The sequence below is a fragment of the Salmo trutta genome, chromosome 14 (assembly GCF_901001165.1).
Source record: "Salmo trutta chromosome 14, fSalTru1.1, whole genome shotgun sequence".
In the NCBI taxonomy this organism is placed as follows: domain Eukaryota; kingdom Metazoa; phylum Chordata; class Actinopteri; order Salmoniformes; family Salmonidae; genus Salmo; species Salmo trutta.
In genome coordinates, this window is record NC_042970.1 from 10,395,048 (window position 1) to 10,417,812 (window position 22,765).

A 22,765-nucleotide genomic window follows, 5' to 3' on the forward strand; every position below is an offset into this window, starting at 1 on the left:
TAAACCCATGGAGAAAGAGAGGGAGGGGGGTAAACCCATGGAGAAAGAGAGGGAGGGGGAAATAAACCCATGGAGAAAGAGAGGGAGGGGGGTAAACCCATGGAGAAAGGGAGGGAGGGGGGTAAACCCATGGAGAAAGAGAGGGAGGGGGGTAAACCCATGGAGAAAGAGAGGGAGGGGGAAATAAACCCATGGAGAAAGAGAGGGAGGGGGGTAAACCCATGGAGAAAGAGAGGGAGGGGGAAATAAACCCATGGAGAAAGAGAGGGAGGGGGGTAAACCCATGGAGAAAGAGAGGGAGGGGGGGTAAACCCATGGAAAAAGAGAGGGAGGGGGTAAACCCATGGAGAAAGAGAGGGAGGGGGGGTAAACCCATGGAGAAAGAGAGGGAGGGGGTAAACCCATGGAGAAAGAGAGGGAGGGGGGGGTAAACCCATGGAGAAAGAGAGGGAGGGGGGGTAAACCCATGGAGAAAGAGAGGGAGGGGGGGTAAATCAATCAGTGTGTTGGCTCCCCACGGGCGCTGGTGTGTGGAGAAATAAAACACATAGTGACAAAGTCAGACAGAGTCGGCAGATCTGATGTGACTGTTCACCATGTTGAGTAATGAGAAACAGAGATGCAGTGGGTTTTAACCACGGAGGCTCACACACTGCGGGTTTTGGATGGACAGCTATCTCTCTGGCTTTGGTTCTCTCTCTCTCTCTTTCTGTCTGAACTCACGCTGAGGCCGGAGGGTCGATCGATGAGGAGGAAAAGGGTTGGACAGGAACTGTGGAACTGTGGGGTATGTCTGAGGTATGGTGTGTGTGTGTGTGTGTGTGTGTGTGTGTGTGTGTGTGTGTGTGTGTGTGTGTGTGTGTGTGTGTGTGTGTGTGTGTGTGTGTGTGTGTGTGTGTGTGTGTGTGTGTGTGTGCGTGTGTGTGTGTGTGTGTGCGCGCATGACAGAATGCAGAAAAACAGAACAAATAACAAAGAGAGAAAGGAAGAGAGCTTAACCGCCTCTGGAGAGTTCATATCTCCTTTACCACCAGAGAGCCTGGATAATGAGAGTGAATGAGTCAATGTTTGCACCTACCACAGACCAGGTTTACCACAGAATACTGTGGACACATAACACTTGACAGTAAAACCTAAAATCTTCTACTTGGATGGAACAGAGAGGATGGGGGTCAGAACCAGGATGGGGGTCAATTCCATTTCAATTCATTAATAAATCAAATTCCAATTCCATTGAAAATCATTGTAGAGTATTGGAATATCTGTGTGTTTCCTGAATTGGACCCAACATTGCTAAAAGACTAACAGAATATACTTCCCCACATCATAACAGGAGCACAATGTCCTGTTTCCCGTTTGGTATTCTGTTTGCTTCTTGTTGTTCTGAAAAAACAATCAACCTTACATCCAGCAATATTTTATCCACATTAAACTTCACATAACAGTAAAAATGTATCACTGGCTCTTATCTTCTATTGATGTGAAATATTCTACTAAGAACAAAGAACAGAAGCCTCACAACATTAAACAGGTGTAGTGTACATGGTCTTGTGTCCGTCCATTCAATTAGCAGATTATTTTCTATCTGGATTGACTATACTAACACAGACAAAAACCATTTGTGTGCCGCTCCATGCAGCTTGGTGCACCTCAGTGAATTCTACTGCAGTGGGCTTTGAGCTGCTGCTGTGGAGGCTGGGGGCAAAGGTCAGAAAGACCAAAACAGACAGACACAATGAGTACTCAATAACCATTACTCTGTTCTCTACCTTCTCTCTGCTCTCTCTGTTCTCTATGCTCTCTATGCTCTCTTTGCTCTCTCTGTTCTCTATGCTCTCTCGGCTCTCTCTATTCTCTATGTTCTCTACGTTCTCAATGTTCTCAATGTTCTCTTTGCTCTTTATGTTCTCTCTGTTCTCTCTGCTCTCCCTGTTCTCTCTGCTCTCTATGTTCTCTAAGTTCTCTCTGATCTCTATGTTCTCTGTGTTCTCGCTGTTCTCTGTGTTCTCTCTGTTCTCTATGCTCTCTCTGTTCTCTCTGATCTCTATATTCTCTCTGTTCTCTGTGCTCTCTCTGCTCTATATGTTCTCTCTGTTCTCTCTGTTCTCTATGTTCTCTCTGTTCTCTATGTTCTCTCTGTTCTCTATGTTCTCTCTGCTCTCTCTGTTCTCCATGTTTTCTATGTTCTCTCTGCTCTCTCTAATCCCTCATCTCTCTGTTCTCTCTGCTCTCTATGTTCTCTGTTTTCTCTATGTTCTCTCTGTTCTCTATGTTCTCTGTGTTCTCTCTCTGTTATCTCTGCTCTCTCTGTTCACTATGTTCTCTGTGTTCTCTCTATGTTCTCTCTGCTCTCTCAGTTCTCTATGTTCTCTATGTTCTCTGTGTTCTCTCTATGTTCTCTATGTACTCTGTGTTCTCTGTGTTCTCTGTGTTCTTTCTGTTCTCTCCTTGCTCTCTATGTTCTCATTGTTTTCTCTGCTCTCTATGTTCTTTCTGCTCTCTATGTTCTCCCTGCTGTCTATGTTATTTGTGTTCTCTCTGTTCTCTATGTTCTCTCTGTTCTCTCTATGTTCTCTCTGCTCTATCAGTTCTTTATGTTCTCTGTGTTCTCTCTATGTTCTCTCTGTTCTCTATGTTCTCTGTGTTCTCTCTGTTCTCTATGTTCTCTATGTTCTCTCTGTTCTCTATGTTCTCTGTGTTCTCTCTGTTCTCTATGTTCTCTCTGTTCTCTGGTGGTAAAGGAGATATGAACTCTCCAGAGGTGGTTAAGCTCTCTTCCTTTCTCTCTTTGTTATTTGTTCTGTTTTTCTGCATTCTGTCATGTACACACACACACACACACACACACACACACACACACACACACACACACACACACACACACACACACACACACACACACACACACACACACACACACACACACACACACACACACACACACACACACTTTAAAGGCAATGCCAGATACTAATTGAGTGTATGTAAACTTCTGACCCACTGGGAATGTGATGAAAGAAATAAAAGCTGAAATAAATCATTCTCTCTGCTATTATTCTGACATTCTTAAAATTAAGTGGTGATCCTAACTGACCTAAGACAGGGAATTTTTACTAGGATTAAATGTCAGGAGTTGTGAAAAACAGAGTTTAAATGTATTTGGCTAAGGTGTATGTAAACTTCCGACTTCAACTGTATTTGAAATGATTTCAAATACAATTTGAATCCATGTCATGTCTGCTCCCAACCTACACAGCTGCAGCTGACCACATAATACCATCAGATTTATACCTAACTTTAACTGAAGGGCTATAAACTGACTGTTACAAAATGCTTAAGTTTGTTCTGGATAGAATCTGGGGGGTGGAACTGAAAAGACATCTGTAAGTACAGTATTTTAATTTGTGTTCAGGTTCCCTCAAAGCTATTGGAAGGCAGAATAAAGTCATGTCATTTTTCTTGCACACCCTTCTCCTTACCAACCTCCCCTTTCCTATCCTCCCTCACCTCCTCCTCCTCTTCCCTATCCTCCCTCACCTCCTCCTTCCTATCTTCCTTCACCTCCTTCCTATCCTCCCTCACCTCCTTCTCCTTCCTATCCTCCCTCACCTCCTCCTTCCTATCCTCCCTCACCTCCTCCTTCCTATCCTCCCTCACCTCCTCCTTCCTATCCTCCCTCACCTCCTCCTTCCTATCCTCCCTCACCTTCTCCTTCACATTCCCCCTTATCTCCTCTTTCCTATCCTCCCTCACCTTCAACTTCCCATCTCACCTTCTCCTTCTTATCCTCCCTCCTTCTATATTTTAATAATAATACTATTAATGTATATATTTTTGATAATTTCTTTGCTTGAGGACCCCCATACTGCCATGGGCTTGCGAATTGAAGGAACGTTGGCTGGTGCACATTGCACTGTTCGGATGCTGGAATTATTTTGGATGAATGTGTGAATCTAACCTACTTTTTGAAGTGATTTGTTTGACAATCAGATGGAAACATCATGACTGGTTGTGTTCATGGCACATTAAAAGGTAACAGATTACATGTCAGTCTGAGGGGGGCCCCATGCACAGACTGGCCTGTGCATGGGGCCTCCAAATCACCAAGTCCGCCCCTGCCCCCACCTCTTCTCCCCAAGGTCACTGATTAGTCAATAACTCAGTGACATTTAAGCCTTCCGCCAGACTCAATTATTTCACCATTATCAAAGCAGTTTGCTAATTCTGGAACAAATCAGCTAGTGAAGGGGTAAGTTTTCCTAATGAAATACAGTAACTGCATTCCAATACAAGCCTCATTCATATAAAATGAACATTCTAATGGTAGAATATCCATATACACTGATTGTACAAAACATTAGGAACACCTGCTCTTTCCGTGACATAGATTGAAAGCTATGATCCCTTATTGATGTCACCTGTTAAATCTACTTAAATCAGTGTAGATGAAGGGGGGGAGACGGGTTAAAGAAGGATGTTTAAACCTTTAAACTTGTATGTGTGCCATTCAGAGGGTGAATGGGTAAGACAAAAGATTTCAACGCCTTTGAATGGAGGATGGTAGTAGGCGCCAGGCGCACTGGTTTGAGTGTGTCAAGAACTGCAACGGTACTTGGTTTTTCACATTCAACAGTTTACAATGTGTATCAAGAATGGTCCACCACCCAAAGGACATCCAGCCAACTTGACACAACTGTGGGAAGCATTGGAGTCAACATTGGCCAGCATCCCTGTGGAACGCTTTCAATATCTTGTAGAGTCCATGGCTAGATAAATTGAGACTGTTGTACACTTAATGTATCTAATGGCATGGTGTCCTATTACACTGAATACAATACTCTTATTAATAAACATATTAAACACATTTTAAATGTTTTATGTATGTAAGTCTGGGACTAAAACTGATTACTTACTTACTTAGTCATTTTCATTCTGGGTGGGACAAGAGACTGCAACAATCTTCTGCCACTTGAGTCTGTCTTGTGTCCTGTCCCATGAGAGACCCAGATATGATTGTTATTATTTGTAATAATGACAGACAGCTCAAAATCAAATCAACTAGGCTGAAATCAGGAGGGATGTCTGTGTTTTCCATTACAGTGATGATGAGGCTATCAACTAAGATAGTGTAGCATGAATACTCCCCTTCATTTGACGCTGCTGTCTGCACAGCGGCAGTTATCGTTCTGATTAGCTCTATCGAGGGGAGGGGGTGTAATCGCTCAGCTTTATGATGGCATAATGATAAATAATAACACTGGTTAATGGGGTGATGATTGTCTAGTTGAGACCCTTGAAGTCAACTTGAAGTAGTACACTTATTTCTTGCACAAAGAAACTGATGAACTAAGCACTGCCTTATTCAACTATTATATATCCACAGCTGGAAATTTAACAATTCATGCAAGTGATGGAACAATGCTTGAAAGTGTTGATTGTTTGGAATATCTGGATTCGAGGCTAGATTCTGAATGATCTTTTGGAAAGCATATAAGTTTGGGTTACAATAGAGATCTTAGAATTGTTTTTCTGTATCCATTAGAAAGACTTTAGTAGCCCAACGTCTGCTTCCTATCCGAAACTTTGGGGACATCATCTATCAAAACACAAACAAGACCTTACTTTGCCAATTAGATGTCATTCATAACAATCTTCATTCTTGGATGCCGTTATAAGACATCATTGCACAATGTATGAATCACTAAATGGGCAGAAGACAACTGCATTGGCATCAAAGTTATTTTTAAATGTATCAACTTACATTTCCCAGTATTTATTATTAAGGAACACCATACTTTATAAGATTCACACTACTTCTTTCGACAAGAGCAGCAATTAAAAATTCCAAGGGAACATCATGAGGTTGAAGTACGATCTTTCAGAAACAAAAGGTCCAACTGACTGCATCCCACAGTGAATTTAAGAAAGCCATTTTTCAAATGTTAAGAACAAACTGTTTGTGTTTTTAACTAATAGAAACATCAAAATGTGGAGATACTTGTAAATATGGCTACCAGCTCACAGTCTCACATCAGAATTAGATTTTCATCCATGTTTCTCAAACGTCAAATTTCAAAGTTGTTCCAAATGCCAAATTTCAAAGTGTTTAATATTAAGTTAAGGCATTAACTCCAAATTCTTAAGGTTAGGCATTAACGCCGAATGGTTAAGGTTTGGGATAGGCTTCAAACAGAAATATCAAAAACAACTTTCTATTGCTGGATTTGAACTTGCAACCTTTGGAATCAGAGGTAAATGCTTACCAAAACTGAAACCTACTTGAAGATAAGTGTTCACTGTTGCCCCTAGTGGCCGGTTTCCACGTAATCTCCTGACATCCTCAGATGTAGATAGATGTCAAATACTGACTGGCCTGGCTAAATATGTATGTATATATGTATTATAAGTACTTAGATGAATTAGTTGTATTAGTAGTGTTTTTATTGTGTTTTTATTAGTTGTATGCCTATTAGTAGTTGTACAAAACTTTTTTAAGCAGTTAATGTACATTTTTTTATTATTATTATAATTATTAGATAGTAGTTGCCTTGTTATTATCGTTACTATGTATTGTCTGTCTGTTTTGTATTTTTCATTTGGACTTGAAAAGGAGAAATAATTCAAGTGTACCATCTAGTGTTCAAACATAGTATTACAACAACATTGGTGAGGACAGGTTGTCTAACAGAACCACTGATCACTCTAGCTTGTTGACCTACATTTACATTTACGTCATTTAGCAGACACTCTGATCCAGAGCGACTTACAAATCGGTGCATTCACCTTATGATATCCAGTGGAACGACCACTTTACAATAGTACATCTATATCTATAAAACAAATGTGACCATTTGTTTTATTCAGTAACAGACATTCAGAAAGAAATGTTCCCACACATACCTAATCAATATGACTGAGTTAGTTTATTTGCAGGGAGACCAATCAGCTCCAACTGGAATCATCAAGAGGAAATCAAGGGAGATAACACCAAAATGAACATTATATTTCTCTCAAACATAGTTAGTGTCACCTAACACATAGCATGTTATTGATCAGCGCTCTTAAACCAATTCAAATCAATGCAGATATACGGTGCCTCAGTTATGGGTGGAAAACACATCACACATTCTATAACAATCTAGTCTTACAATTACAGAGCCTTCGGAAAGTGTTCGCCAACCCTCGACTTCTTCCACATTTTGTTGTTACAGCCTGAATTTAAAATGGATTAAATTGAGATTGTGTCACTGAACTACACACAATACCTCATAATGTCAAAGTGTAATTTTGCTTGTCATTTTTTTTAAATGTATAATTAGTAAAAAGTTAAACGCTGAAATGTCTCGAGTTTATGGCAAGCCTAAAAAGGTTCAGGAGTAAAAATGTGCTTAACAAATCACATAAGTGGCATGGACTCATTCCGTGTTCAATAATAGTTGTTAACATGATTTTGGAATGACTACCCGATCTCTGTACCAAACAGATACAATTGTCTGTAAAGTCCCTCAACCGAGTAGTGAATGTCAAGCACAAAGGGAGGTTTTTCAATGCCTCAAAGTAGGTCACCTATTGGTAGATGGGTAAAAAATAAGAAAGCAGACATTGAATATCCCTTTGAGCATAGCGAAGTTATTAATTACACTTTGGTGGTGTATCAATACACCCAGTCACTACAAAGATACAGATGTCCTTCCTAACTCAGTTGCCGGAGAGGAAGGAAACTACTCAGAGATTTCACCATGAAGCCAATGGTGACTTTGAACCAGTTTGTTTTCTCATATCACAGCCATTAAACTGAGGATGGATCAACAAGTTACTCCATAATACTAACCTAAATGACAGAATGAAAAGAATGAAACCTGTACAGAATTAAAAAATTCCTGTTGCAACAAGGCACTTAAGCAATACTGCAAAACATTTGGCAATGAAATGAACTTTTTGTCCTGAAAACAAAGCGTTACGTTTGGGGTAAATCCAACACAACACATCGCGGAGTACCACGCTTCATATTTTCTGGCTGCATCATGTTATGGGTATGCTTGTCATCAGCAAGGGAGATTTTAGAAATAAAAAGAAACAGAAAACAGCTATAAGTACAAGCCAAATCCTTTTCAACAGACACTGGGAGACAAATTCACCTTTCAGCAGGACAATAACCAAAAACACAAGGTCAAATATACACTGGAGTTGTTTACCAAGACAACATTGAATGTTCCTGAGTGGCCTAGTTACAGTTTTGACTTGAGCCGACTTGAAAATCTATGGCAAGACTTGGAAATGGCTGTCTAACAATGATAAACAATCAATTTGACAGAGCTTGAATAATAATTTTAATAATAAAAATGGACAAATACTGTACAATCCAGGTGTTCAAACTCTGAGAGACTTACCCAGAAAAATTCACAGCTGTAATCGTCACCAAAGGTGCTTCTGTAAAGTATTGACTCAGGGGTGTGAATACTTATGTAAAAGGAATATTTCTGTATTTCATTTGCAATACATTTCAAAAATATATTTTCACTTTGTCATTATGGGGTATTGTGTGTACATGGGTGAGATTTAAAAAAATATTTAATCAATTTTGAATTCAGGCTGTAACAACAAAATGTGAAATAAGTCAAGGGGTGTGAATACTTTGAGGCACTGTTACTGTAGAATTTGTAGCACTGAAAATAAGAAATGTATTTATTTCTTTCTCTTCCCAAATGCTGGGCATTTTGAGAACAAAAGGCTGTCTATCTAGCCTCGTAATTACCAGACTGATTCTGTGGTAGCGATTCTGTAGCTTGGTGAGATCAGGCGGCTTGCGAGGTTACTGTTTATCCACTCATTGTCTCTTTCCACTCCAAGTTATCATTATTTTACCTCCCTTGGATGTGAGTTCTGAGGTGTCTCTTGATCTGGCTGGACTGACTGAATCCTTTCCCACAGACAGGACAGGAGTAGGGTTTCTCCCCCGTGTGTACCCTCAGGTGGGCCTTCAGGTGGGCTGACTGGTTGAAGCGTTTACCACACACATGGCAGCGGTAAGGTCTCTCTCCCGTGTGAATTCGCTGGTGTTCCCTGAACTTCCCTGAGTAGCTGAAGCTCTTGCCACACACACCACAGTGAAAAGGCTTTTCCTTAGTGTGAGAACGCTGGTGGACCTTGAGGTAACTGGTAGATGTGAATGACTTCCAACAGACTGTGCACATGATTTGCCTGTGACTAGTGTCACCACTGTCTGGTAGTGTGTGGGATGGCATGTGTGCCTCCAGTTGGGAAAGCTCACAGAACACGGCTCCACACTGAGTACATGACTGTGTCTGTGTATCCTGCTCTGGTCTCCTTTCTAGATCTCTCAGAACAATAGGAACACTTTCCGTGTTCTCAGTGTTCTGACTTTGTGTTCTAGAAGAGTCTGGACATACTTCAGAGACGGGCTGAGACTGAGGGGAGTTACTGGTTGGTTCTGATAGTGATACTCCATAGCCATCAGGTTCTGTTTTGATCTGTCCAGTTGTGTTGGTCAGTAGAGACTCCCTCACTCTGTTCTCCACACTTTGGGTTCGGGGAAGATGTGAAGGCTGAGGTCGGTCCTCATCATTTTTCACACAGGGCGGAGTAGATATGGAGTCTTCTTTGGTATCAGACTCCGGTACTTGATTCTGTTCTTCCTCCTGACTGGTCCCGAGGTCACCCTGTTCCTCTTTAATCTGTGTGGTCTCAAGGTCCTCCTGGCCCAGACTGAGCCTCCACTCCTGCTCACAGTGCTGTTGTTCAGGGGGAGTTTGCGGCTCTGAGACCCAAGAGAGAATGGGTTGAGGGGCTGAGTGGAAAGAAGACAAATTAAAATTGAGATCAATGAAAGTAATGACAGTTAATGACGCTTGATTGACTAGACCACCACTGCGTTAGCTAAGTGTAGTTTGTTCTGAGAATGGCATAGGTAACTATGTGTCTATCTCTGCCCTACAGAGTCAAATTCTGTAGAATACAATGTAACACGTTTCTAACTATGTAGATAACTCGTGCAGATGAGAAGAAAGTACAGTCGTTTAGCTAGCTGGCTACATACCCGTCGGTAGGACCGGTGTGATCAAGTGTCGTTTAAGGTATTGGTTTTCTCTCTTTGTACGGGATATTTCTTCCTGGTACTCGGAGATCGTGTCTGCGACAACTCTTAGTATTTCCTCAGCAGCTTGCATGAGACGCTCAGTCAGATACACATTCAGATATTGTAATTTAGTCATCGTTGGACGATTTAAAGTGGCAAAAGATCTTCCCAAAATCCACGTAGAATTTGTTGTCAAACATGAACGCTGTACTGCACGGAAGTGACGTCAGCGCGCTAGGCACATGTGGGCGGGTTCACCATAGAAATGTGCTGAACATAGAATGGATCTTTAATCTATATCGATTTCTAGATCTTCAAACAAACGGAATTGCAATGCCTTTGATATACAATAATCTAATATTAGTCTTATATATACCAGTAATTATACAGCAGATAATCAAACAGTTACTGTAAATCAAGACATGCATTTTTATTTTATACCAGAAGTCAAGGCTTTGTACAGTATAACCTCCACATAAGTGTTAGGGTGGGGGGAAAAAAAGGTTGTATTTATTTTTTATTATATGTGCACTTTAGTGGACAGTACGATCAGGGCGGACTGATTGATTTGGAGGCCCATGCAGAGGCCAGTCTGCAAACATTTGGATCATCTACATTTTAAAAAGTCTAATAAATCCATGTAATAAAGCCTACACCTTCACAATAAATCCATTCTTTATTTTAGACAGGTCTTAAGAAACATGATGGTGAAGAAAATGTAGTCTATTTCAGAAGAACTGAATAGCATACTCTGAGTTGTCCTTATGTTATCAGGAGTGAGCAATTCCAGTCCTGGGGGCCTGATTGGTGTAACATTTTCCCCCAGCCCCAGCTAACACACCTGACTCCAATAATCACCTAATCATGATCTTCAGTTTAGAATGCAATTTGATTAATCAGCTGTGTTTGCAAGGGATGAAGAAAAAGCCCCCAAGGACCTGATCTGGCTATGCCATATGGCTGTGGGCTACACTCGTTCATTTAGCAGACATGATTTGGTTAGGATTCCGTGGCATTATTTTATAGTATGAAGAATAGAATTGAACAAAGCTGAATAAAATAGAAAGGATATTTTCTCCAAACGATTTGTGGTGCTCACATGCAGCTATTCTGTGTTGAGTGGTTAATAAATAAATAGGTACTTCCTATATGCTTAATTTAAAGTTATTAATGTAACTTTAGTTGTTCTACAAACGTTGGGCTATATGTTTTGATGTTTAATAAATTGTACGGCTGCATGATGAGACTAATGATGATTAGAAAAAAGTAGTTTGAAAGGTATGAGCTCTGTTTTTTTTTTGTTGTGCAGGCTGTCCACACCACCTCGGTCTCTCATTCACAATTTGAGAAGCACTCGATAATGCTTCGAATTCCCGGTGGTATCCCTTTTGTGTGGCCATAATGCACCCTTTAAAAAATCCATTCCTCTTGCAACCCTTCTCCCTGAGTGCTGCCTGCTCCGAAGCACTTCTCACTCACTTGGCTGTTCATCACATGATCTGGTCTTTATCACAGGCTACAAGTGAGGACAGACACAACGGCTTATCCAAGTCCTCTTTTAATAGAGGCCATCACTCCGCTTTCTCGTGCCATTTCATAGCCCATAGAAATGTTGCGCAACAGGAGCTCATGGGCTCTCAAGAAGTGTTTGATTACATTTGCATTGATGTCAGAGTGATTAGAGGGACAATAGAGTGCTGAGTACCAGGCAGTTAGTAAGTTTGGTAGACTACGAATGACCTTTAGAACTTGAAGATGCCTAATTACTATGACTAAACGGTCACGTGGAATTTGACTTTATGACTCGTGACCGCAGGTGTGGCAGTAATACGGTCACTGCAACAGCCCTAGGTGTGTAGAAACATCTGAAGCATGATCAATGAAAACAGGATGCACCTGAACTCAATTTCATGTCTCATAGCAAAGGGTCTGAATGCTTATGTAAATAAGGTATTTCTGTTTTTTATTTTTAATACATTTGCGAACAATTCTAAACACCTGTTTTCGCTTTCTCATTATGCGGTATTGTGTAGATTGATATTTTTCTTTTTCTTTAATCCATTTTAGATAAGGCTAAACCGTAACAAAATGTGGGAAAAGGGAAGGGGTCTGAATGCTTTCCAAATGCACTGGATGTACAGTTGAAGTGGGAAATTTACATACACTTAGGTTGGAGTCATTAAAACTCGTTTTTCAACCACTCCAAAAATGTCTTGTTAACAAACTATAGTTTTGGCAAGTCGGTTAGGACATCTACTTTGTGCATGACATTAGTCATTTTTCAAACAATTGTTTGCAGACAGATTATTTCACTTATAATTCACTGTATCACAATTGCAGTGGGTCAGAAGTTTACATACACTAAGTTGACTGTGCCTTTAAACAGCTTGGAAAATTCCAGAAAATTATGTCATGGCTTTAGAAGCTTCTGATAGGCTAATTGACATAATTTGAGTCAATTGGAGGTGTACCTGTGGATGTATTTCAAGGCCTACCTTCAAACACAGTGCCTCTTTGCTTGACATCATGGGAAAATCAAATGAAATCAGCCACGACCGCAGAAAAAACATTGTAGACCACCACAAGTCTGGTTCATCCTTGGGAGCGATTTCCAAATGCCTGAAGGTACCACGTTCATTTGTACAAACAATAGTACGCAAGTATAAACACCATGGGACCACGCCGCTGTCATACCGCTCAGGAAGGAGACGTGTTCTGTCTCCTAGAGATGAACGTGCGAAAAGTGCAAATCAATCCCAGAACAACAGCAAAGGACCTTGTGAAGATTCTGGAGGAAACGGGTACAAAAGTATCTATATCCACAGTAAAACGAGTCCTATATCGACATAAATTGCTGAGCAGCTTTTCAGGTTTTCTGCAGGTACCGGGTTACCTTCAGACGAGTCCTGTGAAACTTGTGGGGGTTGTAGAGCAAAATCAAGAAGAACCCCGTGTTGACGAGGGTCTCATCTTTCCATAGAGGCGTCATTAGTGTGTAGCGGTCTTCGGACACTACAGATGTTTTTGTGAGAAGACCGATTTGTTTTTTTGGGGGGGGAGAAACACTGCTGCTCTAGCTCTGCCACCTTCCACAGGTTGTCACTAGTTACCACAGTGTCACACCATAGAGCTCGTATTATTCTATGGTAGAGTAGGTCAGCGTGTGACTGGGGGGTTTTGTCTAGTTTATTTATTTCTGTTTGGTTCTAGTTTCTTTTTTCTATGTTGGGTTTTTTGTATGATTCCCAATTAGAGGCAGCTGGTCATCGTTGTCTCTAATTGGGGATCATATTTAAGCTGTTTTTCCCACTAGTGTTTGTGGGAGATTATTTTGAGTTTATGCATGTAGCACCTCTTTGTCACGGCTTGTTGTTTTTGTTTGTCTGTCCTGCATAAATTTCACATAGAAATAATGTGGAATGATACGCCTTGGTCTCTTTCATACGACAACCATGCCACAAAGTCAACATTGGCTATATCGAAATACATCTGCAGCGGAAGGAGTCGTCACTAGTTACCACAGCCACAAAGTCATAAGTATGACTAAACCTTGCATATTTCTACAATTTCTCTTCTTAAAGTTATATTTTAAAGATAACCCTAAACCTAACTTTTAACCACACTGCTAACCTTATGCCTAACCTTAGCTAATTTTTGTTTTCATGAAAAAAACATCTGTAACTTAAACAGATGGATTTTGATGGGGATTTTTTTTATACATTTGTTTTATGCCTCGAGCGTCGCACGGGGGGCATCGTGCAAAATTCGTATTTAAAAACAATTACCCATCTCTCATGTGGGCCCTTGATGATGTGAGGCCTGAGGCAATTGTCTCTTCTGTCGAATGATAAGTCCACCAGTGACTAGGACTCAGTTGATAGTAAATATGTTACATTTAATATTACAGTAAATGGGTACAGTAGGTGAAAAACATAGTTAGCACATCCTTTATAAACAAGCTCTTATTGTCTTACTAAATGTGGGGGGAAAATATTACACTGCTCTGAGAACTCAGCAAACTACTCCTGAGATATTTACTTACTAGAAACTATTTAAATATCAAACTCACAAATTATAATTACACACATTTACCTTCCATAAAAGGTGCCAATTTTGATGGCAGCTATTTTGGAGAAAAAACAGGAAATTCGGTCACACGCTCATTGAAAAGCCCAGAATGTCCCAACGGTACAACATGACTTAACCCCTGTTTTTGACTCAACACAGTGGCATGTATGACCTCAGAGATACGGACAAAAAACAAATGTCCATTAGATTGGACCAAAATGAATTGCTGTGTGTCTCAGGAGGATAAGAGGCAGTCAAAAAATTGCTAGCTCAAGTCAAAATTGCCAGTCTCTTAGGCCATGACAAGGAGTGAGTTATGTTAGCTAAATAGACTGATACACAGGTAAAATGTTAACATTCTGTCATAAAGAATAATAAATGAGTGACTATAGTAAGTGCCAACCCATAACAGGGTTGATGATTTCTTCTTAAATCAGGCATAAATCCACTTTTGATCCCCTTGTGACTGTGAGAATCGAAGGGAGTGGCAATTGAATGCAAGCTTCACAACAAGACATTAAAACATTTCTAGCCTGTCTATCTATGGGTAACAGGGTTGACGTGTTATGCTTGACACACTCAGTTTTCCACCACAAAATGGCAGAAAAATACTTTTTTAAGTAGTAGAACCAGCTCTCCTGCTTTTACTCTATAATTTGACTATTACATTTACATTACATTTTAGTCATTTAGCAGACGCTCTTATCCAGAGCGACTTACAGTAGTGAATGCATACATTTCATACATTTTTTTTTTCCTGTGCTGGCCCCCCGTGGGAATCGAACCCACAACCCTGGTGTTGCAAACACCATGCTCTACCAACTGAGCTACAAGGAAGGCTATTAGATGTTCAATGTTTCTTTTGATAACGAATATTTAAATAGCAATAGTTTCCCCATATTAAAATGAGAGTTCAGTTCAGACTGAAATGTATCACTAATTTCATGAAATAAATCATCTTCAGACATGACTTGTCAAAGCAACAAAATAACTAGGACTTTACAATGATGGTGAAAACGTGGGGATTAAGTGGGTTAAAATCTTCCTAGAAGTGTTGACAGAGGGACATGTCAAAATGCTGAATTTAGGCACTTTAGCAAGCCTTGATTTATATAAAAAATATGAGGTCTATAATAAAGGTCACTACATTTAATATAATAGGCTTTTAAAAGTCGATATTGGAGCACAGTTTATACTTAAAATATCAAAGGGAAAAGCAACTATTTTGATTGAACAACCCAGGTGTTAAGCTGTTCATGCTCTGGTTCTACTTTCAGCAATAAATATGCTTTTTTTTATTGAATCCCATTGTCCTCCAAGTGTTGCTGAATCTCCTCTCTCCTTCAGTTTGCTCCTCAATTCATGTGCCTTGGTAGGAAAGCGAGGTAGCGGCAGTGATCCCTTCCCTTTGCACTGTCTCTGCTCTCTTGCCAACTCCTTATGGAATTGTCATGTTAAGCTTGACAATGATAGCAATGGACTTGGCAAGAGCACAAACAGATTTGGGACCATGACATCTCTCTCCCTCCCGAGGCCGGAGGGTTGATCGATGCAGAGAAAAAGGGTTGGACAGGAACAGTGGGGTATGTCTGAGATATCAGGTGATGACATCAGACTAGTGTGAAGTGTGTGGGTTTCCTATCTGAGAGAGAGGGGGGGGGGATACAGGGAGCGACAAGAGGGAGACAAAGGCAGAAAAATAGAACAAAGAGAGAAAGGAAGAGAGCTTAACCGCCTCTGGAGAGTTCATATCTCCTTTACCACCAGAGAGCCTGGATAATGAGAGTGAATGAGTCAATGTTTTCACCTACCACAGACCAGGTTTACCACAGAATACTGTGGACACATAACACTTGACAGTAAAACCTAGCACTGTCTCATCTTCTACTTGGATGGAACAGACTATACTAAGAACCAGGATGGGGGTCAATTCCATTTCAATTCATTAATTAAATCAAATTCCAATTCCATTAAATCATTGTAGAGTATTGGAATATCTGTGTGTTTCCTGAATTGGACCCAACATTGCTAAAAGACAAACAGAATATACTTCCCCACATCATAACAGGAGCACAATGTCCTGTTTCCCGTTTGGTATTCTGTTTGCTTCTTGTTGTTCTGAAAAACCAATCAATATACAAAGGGGGTAAAAACAGTGATGCAATACGTTACAGCCAGCAATACAGTAGCCACATAACACTTCACAGTAAAACCTATCACTGGCTCTTACTTTCTATCCAAGTAAAAAAATACTAATAATACAGACACAGAACACAATATTTACTACATTTATAACAGGTTTGCATGGTCTTGTATACAATATACAGATGATGTCAAATACTGTATATTGGCACCCTTGCATGATTCACTATTTCTTCTCAAAGAAATGTCAAATATATTTGGTGTTTACATGTACACAGGATCAAGACAAAAAATGTCCTGGACAAGTATTCTTGTACTGTGTAGTATCTCCCCTGTGGTAAATTGCAGGTGCCTACAAAGTAAAAATAAACAATCAACCAGTTTTGAAAAGAACAAAACATTCCACTCCATTGTAAAGTGCAAGGTTGCTAATATATCTGACTGCATCTGTACGTAGGAAAAACAAAACCAGTATACCTTACATTCAGTCTGCAGCTCCATGGAGCTTGGTGCACCTCAGTGCAGTGGGCTACGGGCTATACTACTGCTGTGGAGGCTGGGGGCAAAGGTCATAAAGACCAGGACTGACAGACACAATGAGTACTCACTAACCTGACACAATGAGTACTCACTAACCATTACCCTGCTCTCTGTTCTCTCTTCTCTCTATGTTCTCTCTGATCTCTGTTCTCTCTATGTTCTCTCTGATCTCTGTTCTCTCTGCTCTTTCTGTTCTCTCAGTAGGAGTCACTGGTCAGGCAGAAATCATTGGACTGTGGCATCACATTTTATTTCAATATACCTCTTTATTTAGGATGAAAGCATGATGTTGAAACAATGATGTTAATTCAAACATAACATTTTACTATCACCTATCTAATCAAATCTAAACTTCAACAATTTCAACCACACAATTGAATATAGGATGAAAAATATTGTTTATGTTTCTATGTACAATTTTCCACTCAATTTCAATGTAAACATAGTTCTGATTATGTTGAAATTAGATTGTAACAACCTGTTAATCAGGGTAAGTCAATGTATTTAAGCTGAAGTTTTACCCTCATTTCAATGTTTACAATGCTGGTTGAAATGAGATGAAAACAGTACTGGTTGATGACTTTATTCAAATCCAATGTATTTCCCACATTGATTCCATGTCACAATACATTGGCAAATAACATTAAAACAGAAATGAATCACCCAGTGCATGCCCAGTGAGTTAGTCCTTCTCTGTTTTACAACACCGTGATAAACAGTTCCTGAAAAGCTTTTCCCTTCTCTTCCCTGCAGGTATATGATGAGTATCTCCAGTGCAAGGCAGGCCCTAGAGGACAGGGTGGGAGTCAAGGAGAGGGGTTTACAGCCAGTTGACAACCTCCCTCACCGCGGCGTGCCTCCTTCTGCTGCTCTTATCCAATATGTTTTACAGGGTCTGTGTGTGAGGCCCTTCATCCTACGCACAGTGCACAGCACACCAGACCTGCGTTCAAATATTATTTGAAATCTTTTACGGTATGATAGCATATAATTTATTGTCCATTTACAGGTGTAGGATGTTAATTTGATCACTCTTCCCACTTGGCAAAAGTTGGTCGAATGAACGTTGTTTCAACGTAATTCCAACCAAAAAATGTCAATGTGATAACGTTGAATCAACGTGGAATAACTGAGTCATCAACGTAATGGAATTTTGCCTTTTTTTCCCCCCAACTTTTAACCTAAATCCAATGACGTGGTGAATTTCTTTTGTTGATTTCACATTGAATTCAGATAAGATAACTCAACCAAATGTAAATCAAAAGTACATGTTGAACTGAAATCTGTGCCCAGTGGGTTTTGTTGCTGAGAATTTACCTGCAGATGAGCTTTGGGATTTACATAAATTCACTGAAAACCCACAATAACATATGGTTATATTAACAGCATTGCACTTTTCATGTAGCCTACTTTTGTCCAGCCAATAGTCTAACTACCAATCAAACAATGGACTAAACGTTCAAATCCTGTTGCTGCAGGATTATTTTTGCTGTGACAATATACTATAGGTCAAATTAAGATCTTACATCTTTACATGGAAATTCATTTTGTGAAGTCAGTATACAAATACACAAACACAACACACTGTAATAATACATGTAGTACGGAAACCTGGAAAGTTAGTACACAAGTCACACACATTCAAATTCCCTGCGGCCTACTGTCTGACTGTCTATTAGGCCTGCATCTGTCCTATGTCCCACTGTTCAGCAGCCTAATGGCTGCCAGAATGAAACTTGCCCTGTTCCTATTCTCGCTGAACAGTGGGACTTTATATCTCCTTCCTGAGGGCAGCAGCTCAAAACATTGGGCAAGATTGTGTCTGGGGTCCTCTATGATGCGCTTGGCCTTGACCTTTGCACGCTTATCATGGATAATGAATTACTTCTTTGAGCATTTGTTTTTATTGTTCCATTGCACTAGGCAAGCTCAATGAAACACAGCTAAATGATTTCAAATACTATTTGAACCCATGTCTGCAGCTCACAGCACACAGTCAGCTCCCAACCTACACAGCTGCAGCTGACCACATAGTACCATCAGATTTATACCTAACTCTAACTGAAGGGCTATAAACTGACTGTTACAAAATGTTTCAGTTTGTTCTGGATGGAATTTGAGGACTGGAACTAAAAAGATATCTGTAAGTACAGTATTTTCATTTCAGGTTCCTTCAAAGCTATTGGAACACAGGATAAAATCATGTCATTTTTCTTACACAACCTTCTCCTTTCCAATCTCCTCCTTCCTATCCTCCCTCACCACCTCCTCCTCCTTCCTATCCTCCCTCACCACCACCACCTCCCTCACCTCCTCCTCCTCCCTCATCTCCTCCTCCTTCCTATCCTCCCTTACCTCCTCCTCCTTCCTATCCTCCCTCACCACCTCCTCCTTCCTATCCTCCCTCACCTCCTCCTCCTTCTTATCCTCCCTCACCTCCTCAATCCTCCCTCACCTCCTCCTCCTCCCTATCCTCCCTCACCTCCTCCCTATCCTCCTCCCTCACCTCCTCCTCCTTCCTATCCTCCCTCACCTCCTCCCTCACCTCCTCCTCCTCCCTCATCTCCTCCTCCTTCCTATCCTCCCTCACCTCCTCCCTCACCTCCTCCTCCTCCCTCATCTCCTCCTCCTTCCTATCCTCCCTCACCTCCTCCCTCACCTCCTCCTCCTCCCTCATCTCCTCCTCCTTCCTATCCTCCCTCACCTCCTCCCTCACCACCTCCTCCTTCCTATCCTCCCTCACCTCCTCCTCCTTCCTATCCTCCCTCACCTCCTCCTCCTTCCTATACTCTCCCCCAGGTCACTTATTTGTCAATAACTCATGTGACATGTAATAATTATTTCACCATTCTCAAAGCAGTTTGCAGATTCTGGAACAAATCAGCTAGTGAAAGGGTAAGTTGTTCTTCTGAAATAACTGAATTCCAATACAAGGAACATTCTAATGGTAGAATATCCATGTATCTGATGGCTAGACGTCCTGTTACACTGAATACATATTTCAAACGTTTTATGTACGTAAGTCTGGGACTTAAACTGATTACTTACTTACTTAGTCATTTTCATTCTGGGTGGGACAAGAGACTGCAACAATCTTCTGCCACTTGAGTCTGTCTTGTGTCCTGTCCCATGAGAGACCCAGATATGATTGTTATTATTTGTAATAATGACAGACAGCTCAAAATCAAATCAACTAGGCTGAAATCAGGAGGGATGTCTGTGTTTTCCATTACAGTGATGATGAGGCTATCAACTAACATAGTGTAGCATGAATACTCCCCTTCATTTGACGCTGCTGTCTGCACAGCGGCAGTTATCGTTCTGATTAGCTCTATCGAGGGGAGGGGGTGTAATGGCTCAGCTTTATGATGGCATAATGATAAATAATAACACTGGTTAATGGGGTGATGATTGTCATGGTGATTGCCCCCCTGCAATGTCAAAGTTGAGACCCCTTGAAGTAAACTTACTTCTTGCACAAAGAAACTAATGAGCTAGGTAAGCACTGCCTTATTCAACTATGGATCTATCATATGTCTAATATAGGAGGGACCCTACTAAAACCCTGGAATGTTTATGTATAAACTTCACAATAAGTTGGTTTCTAGATTTTAGGCTATGCTGCTAGGCAGGACCTACAAGGAAAATAATATTTTACGTTGTAACACTTGTGGAGAAATAATTCAAGTGTACCATCTAGTGTTCAAACATAGTATTACAACAACAACATTGGTGAGGACAGGTTGTCTAACAACAGAACCACTGATCACTCTAGCTAGTTGACCTGATGTGACCACCTGTTTTATTCAGTAACAGACATTCAGAAAGAAATCTTCCCACACATACCTAATCAATATGACTGAGTTAGTTTATTTGCAGGGAGACCAATCAGCTCCAACTGGAATCATCAAGGGAGATAACACCAAAATGAACATTATATTTCTCTTTAACATAGTGTCACCTAGCAATACAGGGGATGAGCCCAGTCTTTTCATAGCATGTTATTAAGCAGCTCTCTTAAATAAATTCAGAAATACGGTGCCTCAGTTATGGGTCCGAAACACATCACACATTCTATAATCCTCTAGTCTTACAATTAAATGTGAAATTTGTAGCACTGAAAATAAGTCTTTATCGCTTTCTCTTCCCAATCGCTGGGCATTTTGCGAACAGAAGGCTGTCTATCTAACCTCGTAATTACCAGACTGATTCTGTGGTAGCGATTCTGTAGCTTGGTGAGATCAGGCGGCTTGCGAGGTTACTGTTTATCCACTCATTGTCTCTTTCCACTCCAAGTTATCATTATTTTACCTCCCTTGGATGTGAGTTCTGAGGTGTCCCTTGATCTGTCCAGACTGACTGAATCCTTTCCCACAGACAGGACAGGAGTAGGGTTTCTCCCCCGTGTGTACCCTCAGGTGGGCCTTCAGGTGGGCTGACTGGTTGAAGCGTTTACCACACACATGGCAGCGGTAAGGTCTCTCTCCCGTGTGAATTCGCTGGTGTTCCCTGAACTTCCCTGAGTAGCTGAAGCTCTTGCCACACACACCACAGTGAAAAGGCTTTTCCTTAGTGTGAGAACGCTGGTGGACCTTGAGGTAACTGGTAGATGTGAATGACTTCCAACAGACTGTGCACATGATTTGCCTGTGACTAGTGTCACCACTGTCTGGTAGTGTGTGGGATGGCATGTGTGCCTCCAGTTGGGAAAGCTCACAGAACACGGCTCCACACTGAGTACATGACTGTGTCTGGGTGTCCTCCTCTGGTCTCCTTTCTAGATCTCTCAGAACAATAGGAACACTTTCCGTGTTCTCAGTGTTCTGACTTTGTGTTCTAGAAGAGTCTGGACATACTTCAGAGACGGGCTGAGACTGAGGGGAGTTACTGGTTGGTTCTGATAGTGATACTCCATAGCCATCAGGTTCTGTTTTGATCTGTCCAGTTGTGTTGGTCAGTAGAGACCCCCTCACTCTGTTTTCCACATTTTGGGTTCGGGGAAGATGTGAAGGCTGAGGTCGGTCCTCATCATTTTTCACACAGGGAGGAGTAGATATGGAGTCTTCTTTGGTATCAGACTCCGGTACTTGATGCTGTTCTTCCTCCTGACTGGTCCCGAGTTCACCCTGTTCCTCTTTAATCTGTGTGGTCTCAAGGTCCTCCTGGCCAATACTGGGGCTTGACTCCTGCTCACAGTACTGCTGCTCAGGTGGACTTTGCTGCTCCGAGACACAAGACAGTATGGGCTGAGGGGCTGAGTGGAAAAGACGACAGACATCATGTAATGACAGCCTCCAAGGAATCATGACAGACTTTCATCAAGTAAATGACAAGAGATCAAGCCTACACTTTGGCTCGTGAAACGGGATGCTGTCTTCCCCATAGAGTACATTGTCAAATACAATTCGGGTGGGTTCTTTAACACACTAGTTAGCTAGCTAAGCATGATGAGGCCTAAATAAAATGGGAACTACACTAGCTAGTTCGCTACATACCCAGCGATAGAACCGGTGTGTTCAGTTGTCGTTTCAGGTATTTGTTCTCTCTCTTTGTCCGGGATATTTCTTCCTGGTACTCGGAGATCGTGTCTGCGACAACTCTTAGTATTTCCCCAGCAGCTTGCATGAGACGCTCAGTCAGATACACATTCAGATATTGTAATTTAGTCATCGTTGGACGATTTTAGGGGCAAAAGATCTTCCCGAAATCCACGTAGAACTTGTTGTCAAACATGCACGTTGCCCTCTACGGAAGTGACGTCAGCGCGCCAGACGCGTTCGGCGCGTCTACCATAGAAACGGAAGGACGTACACTTGATCTTTTATCTTTATCGATTTCAGAATATGCATCACATCTTCAAACAAAGCGAGTATATCTTATCTCAGTAAACATGAATGAATATGCGGCAAACTACATAAC

The 22,765-nt window shown here is 41.1% G+C and overlaps 2 protein-coding genes across 5 annotated transcripts; both read right to left on the bottom strand.

Annotated features, from left to right (window-relative positions):
- Positions 1-1,347: 1,347 nt before the first annotated feature.
- On the bottom strand, positions 1,348-10,361 carry LOC115207372 (zinc finger protein 629-like). Of its 2 annotated transcripts, XM_029774404.1 has the most exons (4): positions 10,058-10,361; positions 8,866-9,808; positions 4,914-4,987; positions 1,348-1,383 (listed from the first exon to the last, which is right to left on the bottom strand). In XM_029774404.1, exons 1-3 carry the CDS (start codon positions 10,230-10,232, stop codon positions 4,918-4,920), a joined length of 1,188 nt encoding a protein of 395 aa, XP_029630264.1. In that variant the 5' UTR covers positions 10,233-10,361; the 3' UTR covers positions 1,348-1,383; positions 4,914-4,917. The 2 variants fall into 2 exon arrangements, 1 of the variants encoding a protein (XP_029630264.1); XR_003881000.1 differs by lacking the exon at positions 1,348-1,383 and having other exon boundaries at positions 4,934-4,987; positions 8,756-9,808; positions 10,058-10,356.
- A 5,532-nt stretch (positions 10,362-15,893) lies between these two features.
- On the bottom strand, positions 15,894-22,671 carry LOC115207370 (zinc finger protein 235). Of its 3 annotated transcripts, none has more exons than XM_029774403.1 (4): positions 22,342-22,671; positions 21,158-22,100; positions 19,895-19,968; positions 15,894-16,282 (listed from the first exon to the last, which is right to left on the bottom strand). In XM_029774403.1, the coding sequence occupies exons 1-3, from the start codon at positions 22,514-22,516 to the stop codon at positions 19,899-19,901; spliced, it is 1,188 nt and encodes a 395-aa protein (XP_029630263.1). In that variant the 5' UTR covers positions 22,517-22,671; the 3' UTR covers positions 15,894-16,282; positions 19,895-19,898. The 3 variants fall into 3 exon arrangements, with proteins under 3 accessions (XP_029630263.1, XP_029630262.1, XP_029630261.1); XM_029774402.1 differs by lacking the exon at positions 15,894-16,282 and adding an exon at positions 17,093-17,633 and having other exon boundaries at positions 19,899-19,968; XM_029774401.1 differs by lacking the exon at positions 15,894-16,282 and adding an exon at positions 17,093-17,633.
- Positions 22,672-22,765: the final 94 nt, after the last annotated feature.

Bases quoted from the DNA above. Each gene is read 5' to 3' on its own strand.
- LOC115207372 (XM_029774404.1), bottom strand. From the start codon at position 10,232: ATGACTAAATTACAATATCTGAATGTGTATCTGACTGAGCGTCTCATG. The intron at 9,809-10,057 runs GTATGTAGCCAG...CTTTCCACTCAG, and splicing joins CACACCGGTCCTACCGACGG to CCCCTCAACCCATTCTCTCT. The intron at 4,988-8,865 runs GTAAAATAATGA...CTCATGGGACAG, and splicing joins AGAACTCACATCCAAGGGAG to GACACAAGACAGACTCAAGT.
- LOC115207370 (XM_029774403.1), bottom strand. From the start codon at position 22,516: ATGACTAAATTACAATATCTGAATGTGTATCTGACTGAGCGTCTCATG. The intron at 22,101-22,341 runs GTATGTAGCGAA...TTTTCCACTCAG, and splicing joins CACACCGGTTCTATCGCTGG to CCCCTCAGCCCATACTGTCT. The intron at 19,969-21,157 runs GTAAAATAATGA...CTCATGGGACAG, and splicing joins AGAACTCACATCCAAGGGAG to GACACAAGACAGACTCAAGT.